This window comes from Pecten maximus, chromosome 18, assembly GCF_902652985.1.
Source record: "Pecten maximus chromosome 18, xPecMax1.1, whole genome shotgun sequence".
NCBI classification, from domain to species: Eukaryota; Metazoa; Mollusca; class Bivalvia; order Pectinida; family Pectinidae; genus Pecten; species Pecten maximus.
In genome coordinates this window covers 24459846-24478522 of record NC_047032.1, presented here as the reverse complement: position 1 = coordinate 24478522, position 18677 = coordinate 24459846, and the positions used below count along the sequence as shown (strand labels likewise).

The following is an 18677-nucleotide window of genomic DNA, read 5'->3' as shown; positions in this document are numbered from 1 at the left end:
TATAGGTACATGTGTGTAGTATATATGTATGGGTACATCTTTGTAGTATATATATAAATATATATGGGTACATTTGTGTAGTATATATATATGGGTACATGTGTGTAGTATATATGTATGGGTACATGTGTGTAGTATATATGTATAGGTACATGTGTGTAATGTATATGTACGGGTACATGTGTGTAGTATATATATATATGGGTACATCTTTGTAGTATATATATATGGGTACATGTGTGTAGAATATATGTATGGGTACAAGTGTGTAGTATATATATATATGGGTACATGTGTGTAGTATATATATGTATGGGTACATGTGTGTAGTATATATCTACGGGGTACATGTGTGTAGTATATATGTACGGGTACATGTGTGTAGTATATATGTATGGGTACATGTGTGTAGTATATATATATATATGGGTACATGTGTGTAGTATATATATATATGTATAGGTACATGTGTGTAGTATATATGTATGGGTACATGTGTGTAGTATATATATATATATGGGTACATCTTTGTAGTATATATATATATATGGGTACATGTGTGTAGTATATATGTATGGGTACATGTGTGTAGTATATATGTACGGGTACATGTGTGTAGTATATATGTACGGATATATGTGTGTAGTATATATGTACGGGTACATATGTGTAGTATATATGTACGGGTACATGTGTAGTATATGTAGAGGTACATGTGTGTAGTATATATGTATGGGTACATGTGTGTAGTATATATATATATATATATGGGTACATCTTTGTAGTATATATATATATGGGTACATGTGTGTAGTATATATGTATGGGTACATGTGTGTAGTATATATGTACGGGTACATGTGTGTAGTATATATGTACGGATATATGTGTGTAGTATATATGTACGGGTACATGTGTGTAGTATATATGTACGGGTACATGTGTAGTATATGTAGAGGTACATGTGTGTAGTATATATGTATGGGTACATGTGTAGTATATATGTATGGGTACATGTGTGTAGTATATATGTATGGGTACATGTGTGTAGTATATATGTATAGGTACATGTGTGTAGTATATATGTATGGGTACATGTGTGTAGTATATATGTACGGGTACATGTGTGTAGTATATATGTATGGGTACATGTGTGTAGTATATATGTATATGGTTACATCTTTGTAGTATATATATATGGGTACATGTGTGTAGTATATATGTACGGGTACAGGTGTGTAGTATATATGTACGGGTACATGTGTGTAGTATATATGTATGGGTACATTTGTGTAGTATATATGTACGGGTACATGTGTGTAGTATATATGTACGGGTACATGTGTGTAGTATATATATATATATGTACGGGTACATGTGTGTAGTATATATATATATATATGTACGGGTACATGTGTGTAGTATATATATATATATATATGTACGGGTACATGTGTGTAGTATATATGTATAGGTACATGTGTGTAGTATATATGTACGGTTACATGTGTGTAGTATATATGTATGGGTACATGTGTGTAGTATATATGTATGGGTACATGTGTGTAGTATATATGTACGGGTACATGTGTGTAGTATATATGTACGGGTACATGTGTGTAGTATATATGTATAGGTACATGTGTGTAGTGTATATGTACGGGTACATGTGTGTAGTGTATATGTATAGGTACATGTGTGTAGTGTATATGTACGGGTACATGTGTGTAGTGTATATGTACGTGTACATGTGTGCATTTATTTAGAAAGGGGAACCAATAAAAAGATAAACAGATCACACATGTTTATATTGGAGAAAGAACATTTGTTGATACCTTGTAAACGTAATATGGTCGTATTTCCAGAGTAACGGTATTTTAAATGTAGATATTCAGTACAATATCAATTAAAAGAAAGGAATGTTTTATCTTTTAATACATGTTTAATTATAAATATTTGTAGATTTATATAATGACATGAACGTGTCTGTATTAAAACAACCTCGTTCATGTATTACATACTTCTGGATTGTTCTCGTAATGCATTCCTGTAGCACACAATATTATTATAGATTAAACATCTTTGTCAGCCATGTCTATAGCTCTCTTTGTAAAATAACATCTTGTTAAATTCACAAAGCGTCAGTGATGAATAACGAAATTTTCACCAGGGAAGTATTAAACATTATTCATTTCATATTTTTCATTTTTCTGACTTGGCCAAACAAATCACTGCTTACAATGGACAATGGGAAAAATTAAAAGCTGGTTCGATATATCTTGCTATAAAATGTAATAAACAGAATATCTAACAGTATCTTCAGTAATACCAAATATATTTCACTCGTTTGGCTAATATTTTCATAGTTTTCACTCGTGCTGCACACACGTGAAAAATATCAAAATATAAGCCCTACTCGTGAAACATATTAAGTGTTATTGAATATACTATGATATCTTCTGTTTTTTACATCTTATAGCAGAATATATGTATTCATCTACTTACAATATATATATAAATAAAAATGTATCCCTCTACCTACAATATATATATATAAATTAAAATGTATCCCTCTATCTACAATATGTATATAAATAAAAATGTATCACTGTATCTACAATATGTATATAAATGAAAAATGTATCACTCTACCTACAATATATATAAATAAAAATGTATCCCTCTATCTACAATATATATATAAATAAATATGTATCACTCTACCTACAATATGTATATATAAATAAATATGTATCACTCTACCTACAATATGTACATAGATAAAAATGTATCACTCTACCTACAATATGTATATATAAATAAATATGTATCACTCTACCTACAATATGTACATAGATAAAAATGTATCACTCTACCTACAATATATATATAAATAAAAATGTATCACTCTACCTACAATATATATAAAAATAAAAATGTATCCCTTTATCTACAATATATATATAAATTAAAATGTATCCCTCTATCTACAATATATATATAAATAAAAATGTATCACTCTCCCTACAATATATATATAAATGAAAAATGTATCACTCTATCTACAATATGTATATAAATAAAAATGTATCACTCTACCTACAATATGTATATAAATAAATATGTATCACTCTACCTACAATATATATATAAATAAAAATGTCTCCCTCTACCTACAATATGTATATAAATAAAAATGTATCCCTCTACCTACAATATGTATATAAATAAAAATGTACCCCTCTACCTACAATATATATATCAATAAAAATGTACCCAGAGACCTACAATATATATATAAATAAAAATGTACCCCTCTACCTACAATATATATATAAATAAAAATGTACCCAGAGACCTACAATATATATATAAATAAAAATGTCTCCCTTTACCTACAATATATATATAAATAGTGGATTAACCTCTGGTGAAGAGAAAAATGACATGTATCTCAAATATACTGGCACAGTTAACACAATTACATAAAACCACCAACTTTGATTTTTTCTTACACTCCATAATTTGTAATATGAGACTGTAATAAATCACTCAGACAACAGTCTTACCCGTCAAACAACAAATCATGATTTTGCTTTAGTTCCGTATATCATAAACAGGCGTTTTATTTTGTTACAGTTCTATTGGTTCAAATTAACCAATCAAAAGCAGAGTTTTAATACGTTTCTGCATGACGTAGTGGCAGCTATAGCCGTTTTCGGTTGTATGTTGTTAAACAGGAACCCGTCAAAAATAATACATGAGATTTGTTGATTTCGTATATGTGACTAATACTGTATATTCGATAATCTATTGATATTTGTAAATTTGGTATTCTGTAAATGTCGTTATGTCTGATTACTTATAATTGTCTTAAAGATTGATAGATCTACATCTATAATAAATATTGCGCGTGTTTCCAATACAAATTGTCTAAAAATTGGGTAATTCATAATTATCTATAAGGTTTATAACATGTCTTAATAAATTTGGTTATCTAAATTTGTCTATAATTGTATTTCTTACAAACTGTCTTAAAATTTAGTAATTCATAATTTTCTATAAATTTGTTAAAATGTGTCTATAAATTTGAAAGCCGGTAAATTCGGTTTCCTATATTTATTTCTATATATTTCCTCTATAAAAATGTATTTCATTGAATTGTCATACAATTGATAATCTTTAATTATCTATAAATTTCTGATCTATAAAGAGCTGCTATAGTTGTCTTTAAATAAGATGACCTATAATTGCAGCGACATATATCTGATAAGTGTAATTAAATTAGATGTACTATAATTGTAATTAAATTAGATGTACTATAATTGTAATTAAATTAGATGTACTATAATTGTAATTAAATTAAATGTATTATAATTGTAATTAAATTAGATGTACTGTAATTGTAATTAAATTAGATGTACTATAATTGTAATTAAATTAAATGTATTATAATTGTAATTAAATTAGATGTACTGTAATTGTAACTAAATTAAATGTACTATAATTGTAATTAAATTAGATGTACTATAATTGTAATTAAATTAGATGTACTATAATTGTAATTAAATTAGATGTACTATAATTGTAATTAGATTAGATGTACTATAATTGTAATTAAATTAGATGTACATACTATAATTGTAATTAAATTAGATGTACCATAATAGTAATTAAAATAGATGTACTAGAATTGTAATTAGATTAGATATACTATAATTTATCTAAATTCAATTACCTATAATTGTCTGTCAAGTAAGTGATTTATACAGACCTGTAAAGTAATACAGCCATTATTTATCAGACTGGAACATTGTATGTTTTCAAAATAAAGGTACATGTTACTAATACAGTATCTAGTATAGTATAGTTTATTCAACTTGAAGCCTTACGGCTCATAAGTATAACATAGAAGCATCAACATACACATATATACAATACGTAACTAATTGGTATAGAGGATGAACAAAACAGTAGGCGTAACTGGTGAAAAACATCCGCAAATATTGATTTTAACAACAAAAGCAAAATTTGTCAGAGTAGTCAGGGGGTGGACAAAACAATAAACATAACTGGAGACGAGTACCTTAAGTCATTAATAAAAAGTAATTATACAGTTTGTAAGAGTAGATAGATAGTAGTTACCAAACAATAAGTATAACTAATATAAGTATCTAGGATTTTTCAAATGCAAATATATACTTTGTGAGAATAATTAGATGATGAACAAACAATATATATAAATAGATATAAATAGAGATAAGTAACTAACATCGTTAATTCAATACATAATTTAGATGAATAGTTAGGGTATGAACAAAAAATAGGTATAGCTGGAGATAAACACGTACAATACGATATTGATCTATACTAAAGGTTGGAATCTCGACCGTAGTAACCAGCTTGATTGTAAATATTTTCCAAGATTACATAACTCTTTTTTATTGTGAACAGAAAGCAATTGGACAAGTTTAAAAGAAGACGGGCGATTCCAATAATATTTTTTAATGAATCTTTTTTCGAATATCAACATATATTGGACAAATAAGGATGAAATGGAATTCGGCCTCTACTTGGTTCTGGTTGCAATAACGACATAACCTAGTAACACTGCTGTATGTGATAACACTAGATACCCGTAACAGCGTGGTGGGCCGACCCTACCGACAAATATATATCTCTTCAAATTCTGTTATCTGTTATTGTCTGCTAATTCTGTCACCTATAATTGTATGTAGTTTATTGCGTACATGTTAATATCTGGTTTCCTATGATTTTATATAAATGGTTGTCCATACATTTAATATCCTATAATTATCTTTTCATTCAGTTATCTAAAATAATTTATAGATACGGCTATCTATATGTGTAAATAACTGTCCAAGAATTTTCCATTGTCATTGAATTTGGGTTCATATAATTGTCAAAGTAGTGAATTTGTCGTATCGGGTCGTACCGGAACTTACGGTGTCCTTAAAGCATTGGCTATGTTGTTTTTTGTTTTGTTTTTATTTTATTTTATTTTAATTTTTTTTTTGCTTTTCCCCCGCGGCTTACCGATAAAATATAATAAGAATTTCCGCATAGAAAACAATTACTGTCACCAACGTAAAATATAAACCTTATTTCATTGATAATCTAACATTAAGTTCATAACAACACATAATACAGTACGAAAATATCATTTTACAGCAAGTATGAATGCTTATACGGTCCCTAGAGGCTGGTCAGACCTCTCGTGAGGAGATGTCGTAAATATGTCGCGTATAGATGTTTACCACCTCATCACAACAATAAACCCAAGTCATTGACGAAAATACTAAGGATTTTATACCTGATCAATCAATCATATAAATCTACTAGAAAATTACATTGCTTTACAAACAACCATCTTAGATATTAAACAAAGTCGTAAAAAATGGAAATTTGACATCTATCAGCCAATGTTTTATAGAGATTCAAGATATTTATGGAAATGCATAGTTTTGAAATATGAATAAATTAATGTACATATATTTAGTCACTACTTTCTGGCATTGCAATATAACTCAAATCAACAGGACTAAAGCAGAACACATTATCCGCTGTAAAAGTCACATTCAGATTCTTTTATTTCTTTGTGTTTTTCAACACATCAGAGAGAAGACATTACAAAACAATACAATGTAATATAGTATGACACAATACAATACAATGTAATATAGTATGACACAATACAATGTAATATAGTATGACAATACAATGTCATATAGTATGACACAATACACAATACAATGTAATATAGTGTGTCACAATACAATGTAATATAGTATGACACAATACAATGTAATATAGTATGACACAATACACAATACAATGTAATATAGTATGACACAATACAATGTAATATAGTATGACACAATACAATGTAATATAGTATGACACAATACAATGTAATATAGTATGACACAATACAATGTAATATAGTATGACACAATACAAAACAATACAATGTAATATAGTATGACACAATGCAATGTAATATAGTATGACACAATACAATGTAATATAGTATGACACAATACAATGTAATATAGTATGACACAATACAATGTAATATAGTATGACACAATACAATGTAATATAGTATGACACAATACAAAACAATACAATGTAATATAGTATGACACAATACAATGTAATATAATATGACGCAATACAATGTAATATAGTATGACACAATACAATGTAATATAGTATGACACAATACAATGTAATATAGTATGACGCAATACAATGTAATATAGTATGACACAATACAAAACAATACAATGTAATATAGTATGACACAATACAATGTAATATAGACACAATACAATGTAATATAGTATAACACAATACAATGTAATATAGTATGACACAATACAATGTAATATAGTATGACACAATACAATGTAATATAGACACAATACAATGTAATATAGTATGACACAATACAATGTAATATAGTATGACGCAATACAATGTAATATAGCATGACACAATACAAAACAATACAATGTAATATAGTATAACACAATACAATGTAATATAGTATGACACAATACAATGTAATACAGTATGACACAATACAAAACAATACAATGTAATATAGTATAACACAATACAATGTAATATAGACACAATACACAATTGCAAAAGTACATGTCCATCACGCTTAACAGTCTAACATACACATTATATGTATACGTACACTTTAGTATTAATACATATTATATAAATGAACATAACGTCATTATGACAGTACACAATAGTTCATGTACGTTATAAATAGACTAACACATAGTAAATTAAACAATTCAATGGCGTTGTCAAACCGTTATACACCATCTACTGAGACCAGCAAGGTGAAACGAAGGAAGTAACTCTGAAAAGTCAGAATGGAGGAAAATATTGTCTTATTTACATGTAGTCACCCGGGGTGGCGAGCGTTTTGATACTAGCCAGTTTGTGTACATTTACATGTAAGGTTTGTATCAGATTTGTAAACAAACTTTTACACTTTGTTCCAGCATAACTTTCAAATGTATCATTCTAATATACAGTATGTCCCTGGTTGAAAAGTTCTGAAACACAGAAGTAAAACCGCCACGACGTCTTAATACAGTTTTTGTTATAATCTTATCAAACCACGGAAGTATACCATAATGTTTTAAAGTGTGATGACAGGTAACTATGGTAACCTAATCACGGTTTTATGATTTAAAGTGACCAGGGAAATAATTCGGTAATAATATTGGGATACAGTTAGTCGTTATTATTCACAGATAAACCATTTTCGTAATAAATGAAACACCCAAACGAGTGTTCATACTTATCAGTGTGGTTTTACTATATCACATATTAATGTTTCCTAACAGATAACATTTATAATTTGAATCAGGGACTTACTGACCGGGCCTCGAACTCACGATCTACGGCACCCATTCGCCTAGCCAGAAATACCCGCAGCTTATACCACTGCGCCACATCGGCGTTCTATTTATACAGACACAGGGACATGTCTAGTTTATAAAATAAAAATAGTCAGAAATACAAAATGTATCTATATATATATACAGACACATGGACATGTCTAGTTTATATGATAAAAATAGTCAGAACTTACATGATAAAGATAACTAGATATACCTATATATGTCTCTGTATATATATGTCAAGTAGTAATAACGACAGTACAGACAAGTAAATTGTCGAATTTTCGAGGCAATCTGCCTCTTTATCAAGACACAGGTAAATTACATACGATCACATATAGACATAGAACATGGAACAGTTACACAAATATAGTAGGTATAAACAACGAAAAATATCGTAATGTTGTAAAAACGATCCCCCTCGGCCGATACTTAATTCGCCGAGGGCCTATTACGTATATATACTCTGTATATATGTATATGATAAAGTCCTATATATGTATTTCTGACTATGTTTTATCATACACGTGTATTAGACAGGCATGTCCATGTGGTTTTGTAAGACTGTGCATTATTTGTAATTAGGACGACGGACAAAAATAAGCAGGTTAAAAAACTTCTATTTTGTGTTTACGTGTGTATTCACGTTAAATCTAATACTGTTGAAATTGTTCACAGCGCAAATGCATATATATTGTGAGATAGTTTCTCATTTAATCCCGCATAAAACAATCTTATCTGGTTTTTCCGGGAGGCGAGGGACGATGGGGAAACGTGTGACGTGGTTTCCCGTGAACCTGTACAGGTATAATACCTATAAACACACCTGCCCCGGGGCTGTTAGGTTTATCTGTTATCACGGAGGGGGACAAAGGAAAGACAACAAACACCACCTGCATGAGAAGCCATACAGATCCAAGATTATAGAAAATAATCTATAGTAACGAGAATGCCATGATATAAAGATAGGTATTAAAATGTCTGAACACGTGCATAAAGGAATCAAAACATACAAATAGGTAGTTGAAGAAAAGAAACTATGTGTAAATCTAAAAATTTCATTTTTGAAAATTTGTGCATATAATTCCAAGTCGTCGGTTATTTCATAAAGCCGCAAAATGTCACTGCGAAGCTGATGAAGCTGGTATGTGATAGTCAGTTTCGTTAGTTACAGGACTACAAGGAGTGGTAAACAGGGACATTTGTTATATCCGATACATAACACATTCTCGTTCAAGTCATAATAAATGCATAACACGCAATACCAAAACTAAGAAAACTTATTTCTAGGGTATTATCGCGGAAAGGGATGGGATTAGAATGATATCTAAATCTGTTGCTCGATAAGGTCAGATATATACGTCTCTGGTTAGGTCACATTCGTGGTTAGGTCAAATGAACTGCCACCACGCGAAACTATATAATACTAAAGTCATTTTTTGAAAAATGATTACAGACTTATATCAGATACATGTATTTATATGTGAAAGCGCTAAAAAGTTTGTCGTTAAGTTTTGTTTGTTTTTGATATATATGTAAATATATATATATCCGTACTTTGACTTTTTTCAGGCGCACGCGTGTTACATGTGCAATAAAGTATTTTAAATTAGGGAGGTCTATACGTTACGGATTGTACTATATTTAGTAAATAACAATTAGTCAAATATTCGATTTGGATGTTTGACAAAAAAATAAAAATATTGCCGCAATAAACCAGTGATTATTGGTGGTAAAACATTGCCGATATTTACACATGATAGTTGTAAAACTGTCACGTCATATCTGCCAGGTTAACACTAAACTTTGACACGTCATTGCTCGCAATACACGACGGAAGTGACGTACAGCCAATCACAGTCGCGGAAACTAGTGCTTCGGTTTGACACCGTCTCCCGCGGGAACTCTGAATACACAATACAACTAACACAACTACGGGGCTGGCACGTGGACCCCACAGTCATTCATCATGTAGTATAACCACAGTTCAAGCTGTTTTATTGGAGAAGGCTGACTGAAAATTCTAATTACCGAAAAATGATGAACTGGACAGGATTTCGGGAGCCTTTATATAGATATAACTACTTGGCGATGTGCAATAGTAAGTACAACTTTATATAATTGACAGGTCTTCGGACTAGTAATTATTAAGAACCCACGTTTTCATGTAGTGTGTTCTTGTGCCATTTTACTTTTTTTCTTTTTTACTTGGTAAACTGTCTCTGTGATATATGCAGTACGCTTCTGGTATCATCTATAAACCAACAGTAAAACAATATGCATGACCATATTTTAGAAATATTGAATTCCAACAGCCAGATACACGTACATTTGTATATAATATAAAGTTTCTACAATAGAGAGATGGGGTATTTTCTACAGGAGACTAAATGGCCCCCGACCGACATAGCATGACCTTACGTCAACGTCATTACAAGGCTTATATGGCAAACTATTTAAATCTGTGTTATATCCAGCAATACAAATTTAAAAAAAACAGTCAGAGGTCATGTGACCAGAGACGTATATATCAATCTGATATACGTTTCTCTGATGTGACGAATTGAGTTAAAAATGTAAAACGAAGTTTTTTTCCCCAATGTATTTGATTAATTAATAATTACATATTTCAGATTTGATCAATATCACACGCTATAACATTGCTTGGACTTCGTCCTCGGTTAATATTTTTTCAGGTTAATAGGCTATAATTGTAAAGTATATACCTGTGTGTGTTCGTATGTGTTACGATGCTATATTTACAAATAAACCCGGTCCGATCCCTGTACACAGACTTTTTAATTGGTGGGTTTTTTTTTTTTATATAAGCCCGACCTTGGTCCGACCAGAGACGTGTATCCCTTTTTTGGTCCGGCCCCTGTATATGGACTTTTTACAGATGAGATGTCATTTACAATTATTATAACGTCGTAACCCGGCCCTGGTCAAACCGCTGTACACGGACATTTCGGAGGTTATTAACAAATATCAACCCGGCCGTGGTCCGACCGCTGTACACGGACATTACATGTATAAACACGACCGTGGTCTGACCGCTGTACACGGACATTTCGGAGGTAATTTACATGTATAAACACATCCCCTTTTACACGGATTTACGGAGATGTCATTTACATATAAATCCGACCCTGGTCCGACCCCTGTGTCGAGTTCCTCGACAACGGTGTAATGTAGTCCCGGCTCGATACACACCCATTCATTGTTTGGATAAAAACCAACGGCGGCTAAATATTTATTGAATTTTGTACACGTCACGTGGTTTAATTTATTACAAATCTAGGCGTTTGTATAATAGTTTTAAGCATACAGCTACGGGTATGATTCATCTGTTCAGACCAAGGAATGTCCACATCTCCCTAAATAACATTCCGTGTGAAAATTCACAAAAACAAAAAACGAAACGAATGTATACATAGTGACTTATATAATGATTTCGTCCTCGCTCTGTCATCAGTAATAGAACGGCAACGGTCAAAACAAAATAAATAATGAATAATAAAAATAAATGAATAACGAAAGACTGTCAATCTAAAAAGAGAGGGAACAAATAAAAGGGTAAAAGTATCTGTGACCACTTAGATGATTCTACATCGGATTGTTCAGAATCATGAAGTTTTTGTTTTGTAATTTTGCTATATGTGTAACAGCGTGGAACCTAGCCATCTACAGCTGATACAAAACTGCCCATCCTATCCTTAACACTACAAATGCTGACACTTATTTTTGATAGATTTACATTAATTTATCGCATAACGATAACCATTGCAGGGGCAATGCTAATGCTGCTTTTTTAAAAAGATTTTTGTTTCATTAGATGACTTTCTTTGTGGCACTCTTTCTGGAAAAAGGGGACATTTTCAACACATAGAAATATTTTAGAAAGTATCTAATTACATTCGAACTGACTTACAAGGAAACAGTCTTTATGTTTCTAGATTTTTTCGTACTTTTCGATGTTCGAAATCCTAGCTCCATTTTCCTATATACAAATGATACAACTTAGTTCAATGATGCATGTGCAAGTACTTAATCTAAATGTATTCTGCCTGAAGAAGAAAGGTCGTAAATTTGCACACAGAGCGCATACTTGGAAGCAGTATTAGAAGAGCGCAAAGTTAATTAAGTTAACCATTACGTTGAATAAACTCGGCAGTATTCAACAGTTCTAATCACACCTGATCACACAGTTGCCAATCATAATAATAAAAAGACATACACGTATAAGGTATTCCAGGGATACGCACGTGTCCCTCGTTATGACCATGCGCGCGGCCAGGGACGTATACTAGTATAATAATCTTATTATATGTCACTGGCGCGGCTTCTAATTATTATCAGTACAGTATTTAACAACATAATAAACACGATACCGTATTTGTACGTGCCTGCGCGTGTTGTTGCACCGATCCAAGGATTAAAGACCTTACATGCATAAATATACACGTGTTATGATGCGCGTGCCCAACAAATAAGACCGTACATTTCATGGTTAATTTTAAATTTGACAAAAAAAAAAAAAATCTGTATGAAAATAAAAGTTTACCTTAATTTTGGGGAATGTTTCTTTTTTGTAAAGAAACTTGTGTAATAAGATAGGCTAATAACACACTCTATTATAATGGTGTGTCTACAGTCGTATTTTACTGTACCAATATGAACAGTCTTCAAGTTTATATTTGTATACATAGGTAACATATCGTACATACACATCTATACAAGTTCAGTCGAAACCTTGTGTATGTTACACATTGAAATCCGTTATCTAAAAGTCAACAATTCAAGATGGCGGCGCCGTCACAAGAGGACTCAATTTGGGGTCGAGGGTTACCACACAGTGACGGATCATGGGTTCGGGTTTGTCCGCGTTTCCATGTAAGGGGATTAGAGTACACGTGTTATCAAACTAGGTCGATACCTTATCTCCACAACTATGTCTCATGTCCGAGTATCCCGGGCCGAGTGATGATAAAATACGGAATACCGAAAAGTAGAATTAAAACGAAACGAATACACAGCTACATCATATTGAGGACTAATGCGAAAGTTAAGGATTTCCTTGGTTAACTATTTTTTCCGGGGTTAATCAAACCAAATATCAACCTTATTAAAAGTCTATAATTGTATATTTATTGCGTGTTGACGTGTTGTACTTGAATCTTGGATGTTTAAACAAGGCTAGAGGCATAATTATTATGCTTTGTTATTATTTCTGGTAGAATTAATGAAGATAATTTGTAAGCAAATTAACTGTCAGGACATTCAGATTGTAAATAAACATTTACCTTTTGTTATTATCTATGGTAAAAATAAAATGCCGTACACCGTACACGGTGGTGATATTGTTGAGGTCTACATCAACATTTAACCTCTCGTCCATTGTGTTACCAGGCCTCTGTATGTTAATGTGTATTGCGAGAAGGCGTAGAATCAAAATCAAAATGAAAACAATAAAAAGTAATTTAAAGAATAAATTAGTCTGAATGTGATATGATTTATATGAGATTTTATGTACCTGTGTATAAAGGCTCAGGTGGTTAGAGGCTTGTCAAACATGGGAAGGTATACTTATTTTATAGGAATGTTTTTATTCGTCTATGACTAGTTGTATCAAAGGAATGAAGATTTTGAATCGAAGTGTGTTTATAATAGAGTCATATTACTGTGTTTACCGTGACCAGTATCAGGTATGAATTAATACTATTATTCTTTTTGTAATTCTTTTTTTATTTTCAATTCATATTGAACAAATAATACATTTGTAACACAGAGACAATGTTACAAATAAATATCAAGATTTTTTACCTGCTACTGATTATTATAAAACTTTAAGTTGATGACACCAATAATGATTATAGTGCGTGTCGTATGGAACAAGAGTGGCTGTCTTGGTCTTTCTTTTTCATAAACATGAAAACTTTTGCAAATAACTTAATTGAAATTTTTAATTAACCAACGAAATCAGTTTACTCAAGGTACATTGTATTTCACAGTGTGTATACAAGGAAATACAGTTGTTGAAAGCTATTTTTTTTATTCATTTATGTTTTTGAATAGCAAGTTATCAATTAGTTTACGAAAATAAAAGACACAAAATTTATCGGATAACTTGAAAATATCATGTCGACCTTTGTAAATGTTTGTCCTCTCCTAAATACGAGAAGTTCCTTACTGTCGAGGTTTTGGATAAATAGCCGAGGTGTTGGTTAAACAGATCAGTTTACACTCAAGTGGCTAAAACTTTGAGGCATTGCCATTGGCTACTGTACAGGTCACGACCTTTAACAATCCATCACTCGTTGTGGTAGTCTACGGTGTCGGTTCAATAAATATCTGCGTTTCTTTTCCTGATAGATTAAATATAACGACTGAGAGATACCATGGAAGTATGAGAACTTTAATCGTGCAAACATTTACAAGCTCAAACTTCAAATTTTATTCTGTATGTTCCCAATACTGGACATTTTGACCAATGTTTTTTTTATTTCTCCATTTTAAGTGATCTATTGATTAAAAATGAATAGAATATTTATAGAGATATAACCTTTCAAGCATCGTATACAGGCGTATACATAAACACCCTTAATAAATGTAATTTGAATTGAGAATTCTACTACATTATCTATCTAATGACTCTTTACAAACTATACACTGTATAAACTTAGTAATAAATCATATTCATTTATTTATTAATTAATTTATTCATTTGTTTGTGAATTAATTTAACTGAAGAAGAAATCTGATTGAATTAGATTTTTTTATAATAAATATCGCCTGCTCGTGCATGAGTAAATCGCTTATGGTAACCCATTATGCACTTTCTATGAATACAAAGCGGATGGGTTGTTGGTGCCTCCGGGTTCTGGGTCCGTTTACGCCTCATAAACTCTATCTCGGGTTTGATAATAAAAAAACACCTTGTCACAACCGATAAAAAGGGCGGACAGGTGCATAAGACATCTACATACCGGAAGTTCCAACCTATCATTGGAATTGCTATTTTCTACATGCACAGATAATCATGTGCTTGCCATGCTTTGAAATTCACCATTCTAGACTGTCAGGGTTTACCTGAATACGTATTTCTTAAAGAAGCAGCAATTTGTTTCATACCCAATATCCAGTGCTTATCACATTTTATAGAACATTCGTCCATGATGCAATGTGCTAAACTCAGCTATTTATAATGAAATAGAACATATTGCCAATCTCTTTATTTCAGGAATTTTTATTTGGCTTGTAGATTATAACATGAACATGGTTGCTAGTCTGACCTTGAGACGATTCAAAGTCAGAAACAATGAACAACTGCAGGTTTGACACATTTGTACGTGTTATTGAGAAGAGATTAGGAATCACTGTGTTCCGAGAGCTGGGCGAGTCATTGTGATCTATCAGAGTTATGTCCCTTAGTTCCCCTCTATCAGTATATACCGATTGGGGTGAAATTACAGATGTCTCAAACGTCATGCGAGATATTTAGCTCCATTTAGTCGATCTTAGAGTAGAAAGGTAAACTAGAAAAAAATGACAATTAACAAAAAAAAATATAATAATAATACTATACAACCTACTTATGTTATGTAAACAATTAATATTAATAACTGAACGTCAAAGTATAAAATGATCTCCATATAGGAACATCAAAGTATAAACAGTTATCTCTATAGGAACGTCCAGTATAAAACAGTTATCTCTATAGGAACGTCAAATATAAACAGTTATCTCTATAGGAACGTCCAGTATAAACAGTTATCTCTATAGGAACGTCAAATATAAACAATTATCTCTATAGGAACGTCAAATATAAACAATTATCTCTATAGGAACGTCAAATATAAACAGTTATCTCTATAGGAACGTCAAATATAAACAGTTATCTTTATAGTAACGTCAAATATAAACAGTAATCTCTATAGTAACGCCAAATCTCTATAGGAACGTCAAATATAAACAGTTATCTTTATAGGAACGTCAAATATAAACAGTAATCTCTATAGGAACGTCAAATATAAACAGTTATCTCTATAGGAACGTCAAATATAAACACTTATCTCTATAGGAACATCAAATATAAACAGTTATCTCTATAGGAACGTCAACTCTCTATTGTAACGTCAAATATAAACAGTTATATTTATAGGAACGTCAAATATAAACAGTTATCTCTATAGGAACCTTAAATCTCTATAGGATCGTCAGATATAAACACTTATCTCTATAGGAACCTTAAATCTCTATAGGATCGTCAGATATAAACACTTATCTCTATAGGAACGTCAAATATAAACAGTTATCTCTATAGGAACGTCAAATCTCTATAGGAACGTCAAATATAAACAGTTATCTCTATAGGAACTTCAAAGTGTAAAAAAAGAAATCTCTAAAGGAACGTCAAAGTATAAAATTGCGGTTTCAGGGGACAATATCGTTACAAACATTGGCAATGTATTCCTCGGAATTGTAAAAGGGTGTCAAATGAGCGACTAGAATTAGGCAGTTCTTATAACTTGCTCTCGTTACTAATATTAAAGTAGTTTGTATAACATGAATAGATTTTCTGATTTCTTTATACTGTAAGCTCTATTTCGCTTGTTTCCGACATTATTTTTTCAAATCATGAAAATAGTAGGAAGGATATATCATACCAACTGAGTAAACCTTACACGAATGTTGTCACCAGGAAATCGGTAACCATGACAACGTTTTACTTCCGTGATTTTACATTAAATATAAATAAACACCTCGAATTTTTATTATAAATACTTCTTTTCTAGATTTCTATAACACGTTCCTAGGATAAAATACACAGAAAATATCAGAAAATATACATATTTAAAGACATATGAAAATTAATTTGAACTTCGAGTTTTACGTCATATGAAGCTAATACAACTGTCTCTAAATGAAGCCATATTGAGCGTACAACCAGATAACATTGACGACACAAACATTCCATACATTACAACCGGTGACGAGGTCTCCGATCGATGGTATCCATTGATTTTTAACAGGTGTGCCATAATTTGACATTTCAAATATACTCCTAACTGTGAGGTAAAAAAACATCACCTCGTATACCAAGAACAAAAGCTTTGTTTATGATTTGTCTGGAAAGAGTGTTCGTTGGTCTGTAAATATTGTAAATAAATTGTAAGTATACACGTGTCTCGTGCTGTACAACACCCATGTCATTCTGATAAGAATAATATCTGTATGGGCTCATTTTGTTTGAATACTACTTCAAAGTAAGTAGTCGAACTTAAACGGCAGAATTTTAAGTAATTTGTCAAACAGCAACAAAAAAAAAAATTGCAGTTATTCAAGCTAACACGCTTTCCATCTTCTTGCCAGAAGATTGTAGTGTAGCACAACTACAATACCATTGATTCATGAATATCATTACACAGCAAAACACATTGTAGAAAAACGGACTCCGGATTAACCGATTTTAACAATTTTTGTTTTTCATTCGCCCGTTTTAGTCACAGAAAACTTTATTGTGCTTTTTTCTAAGTTGATAATTAATCATTTAACAAATCAATATCCATACTTTAAAGCCACCATCAGACTTTTAATAGACCATTTTCTATCATTGACAGCATGTTTTAGCCAGGGGAGGCAACTCTCATTAATTTTATTCTTACTTTCAGACGACCCGAACTACTTTGACGGAGAAGGGCGGGAATGTGTCAACTGCGGAGCGATCTCGACGCCATTGTGGCGGAAGGATGGGACGGGTCATTATTTGTGCAATGCGTGTGGATTATATCATAAAATGAATGGATTAACTAGACATCAAAATAACAAAGCATCCCCTAGACAGGTAAGGGAAAACGTTTATGGTGTTTTATTTCAAAAGTGCCAAGATGAGTAATAATAAAACGAATTAAGATGAAAAAGGAATAGAGGATATTATTGATAAGCGTCCTGAAAAAAAGGAAGATTTTCGGTCTTTAAATAAAACCTGTCAGACAACCAAGTCGATGAACGCATTTTTATTTTTGTAAACCCACTATCCCATAGAACCGATCATTTAGATCTAAGCCAATGTTCTTAATAACTTTCAAAATCAGGAATACACACTGAACTTAGTTACTATATTTTTGACATGAATCAATTATGATTATTGGAAAGGCAGTGTTCGTTGGTTCCGTAAATTGTCTCGTGAACTTGGAAAGAGGGAAACTAAATCTGCAGCCA

At 31.5% G+C, this 18677-nt stretch overlaps 1 protein-coding gene across 1 annotated transcript in view; it reads left to right on the top strand.

The window, feature by feature from the left end:
• The window catches only part of LOC117316776 (nitrogen catabolic enzyme regulatory protein-like), a 54180-nt gene that overhangs the window by 11927 nt on the left and 23576 nt on the right, over nt 1-18677 (top strand). Inside the window, exon 3 of the mRNA XM_033871547.1 lies at nt 18128-18300. Coding sequence (XP_033727438.1) covers nt 18128-18300 — 173 coding nt within the window. The remainder of the gene's footprint in view (nt 1-18127; nt 18301-18677) is intronic.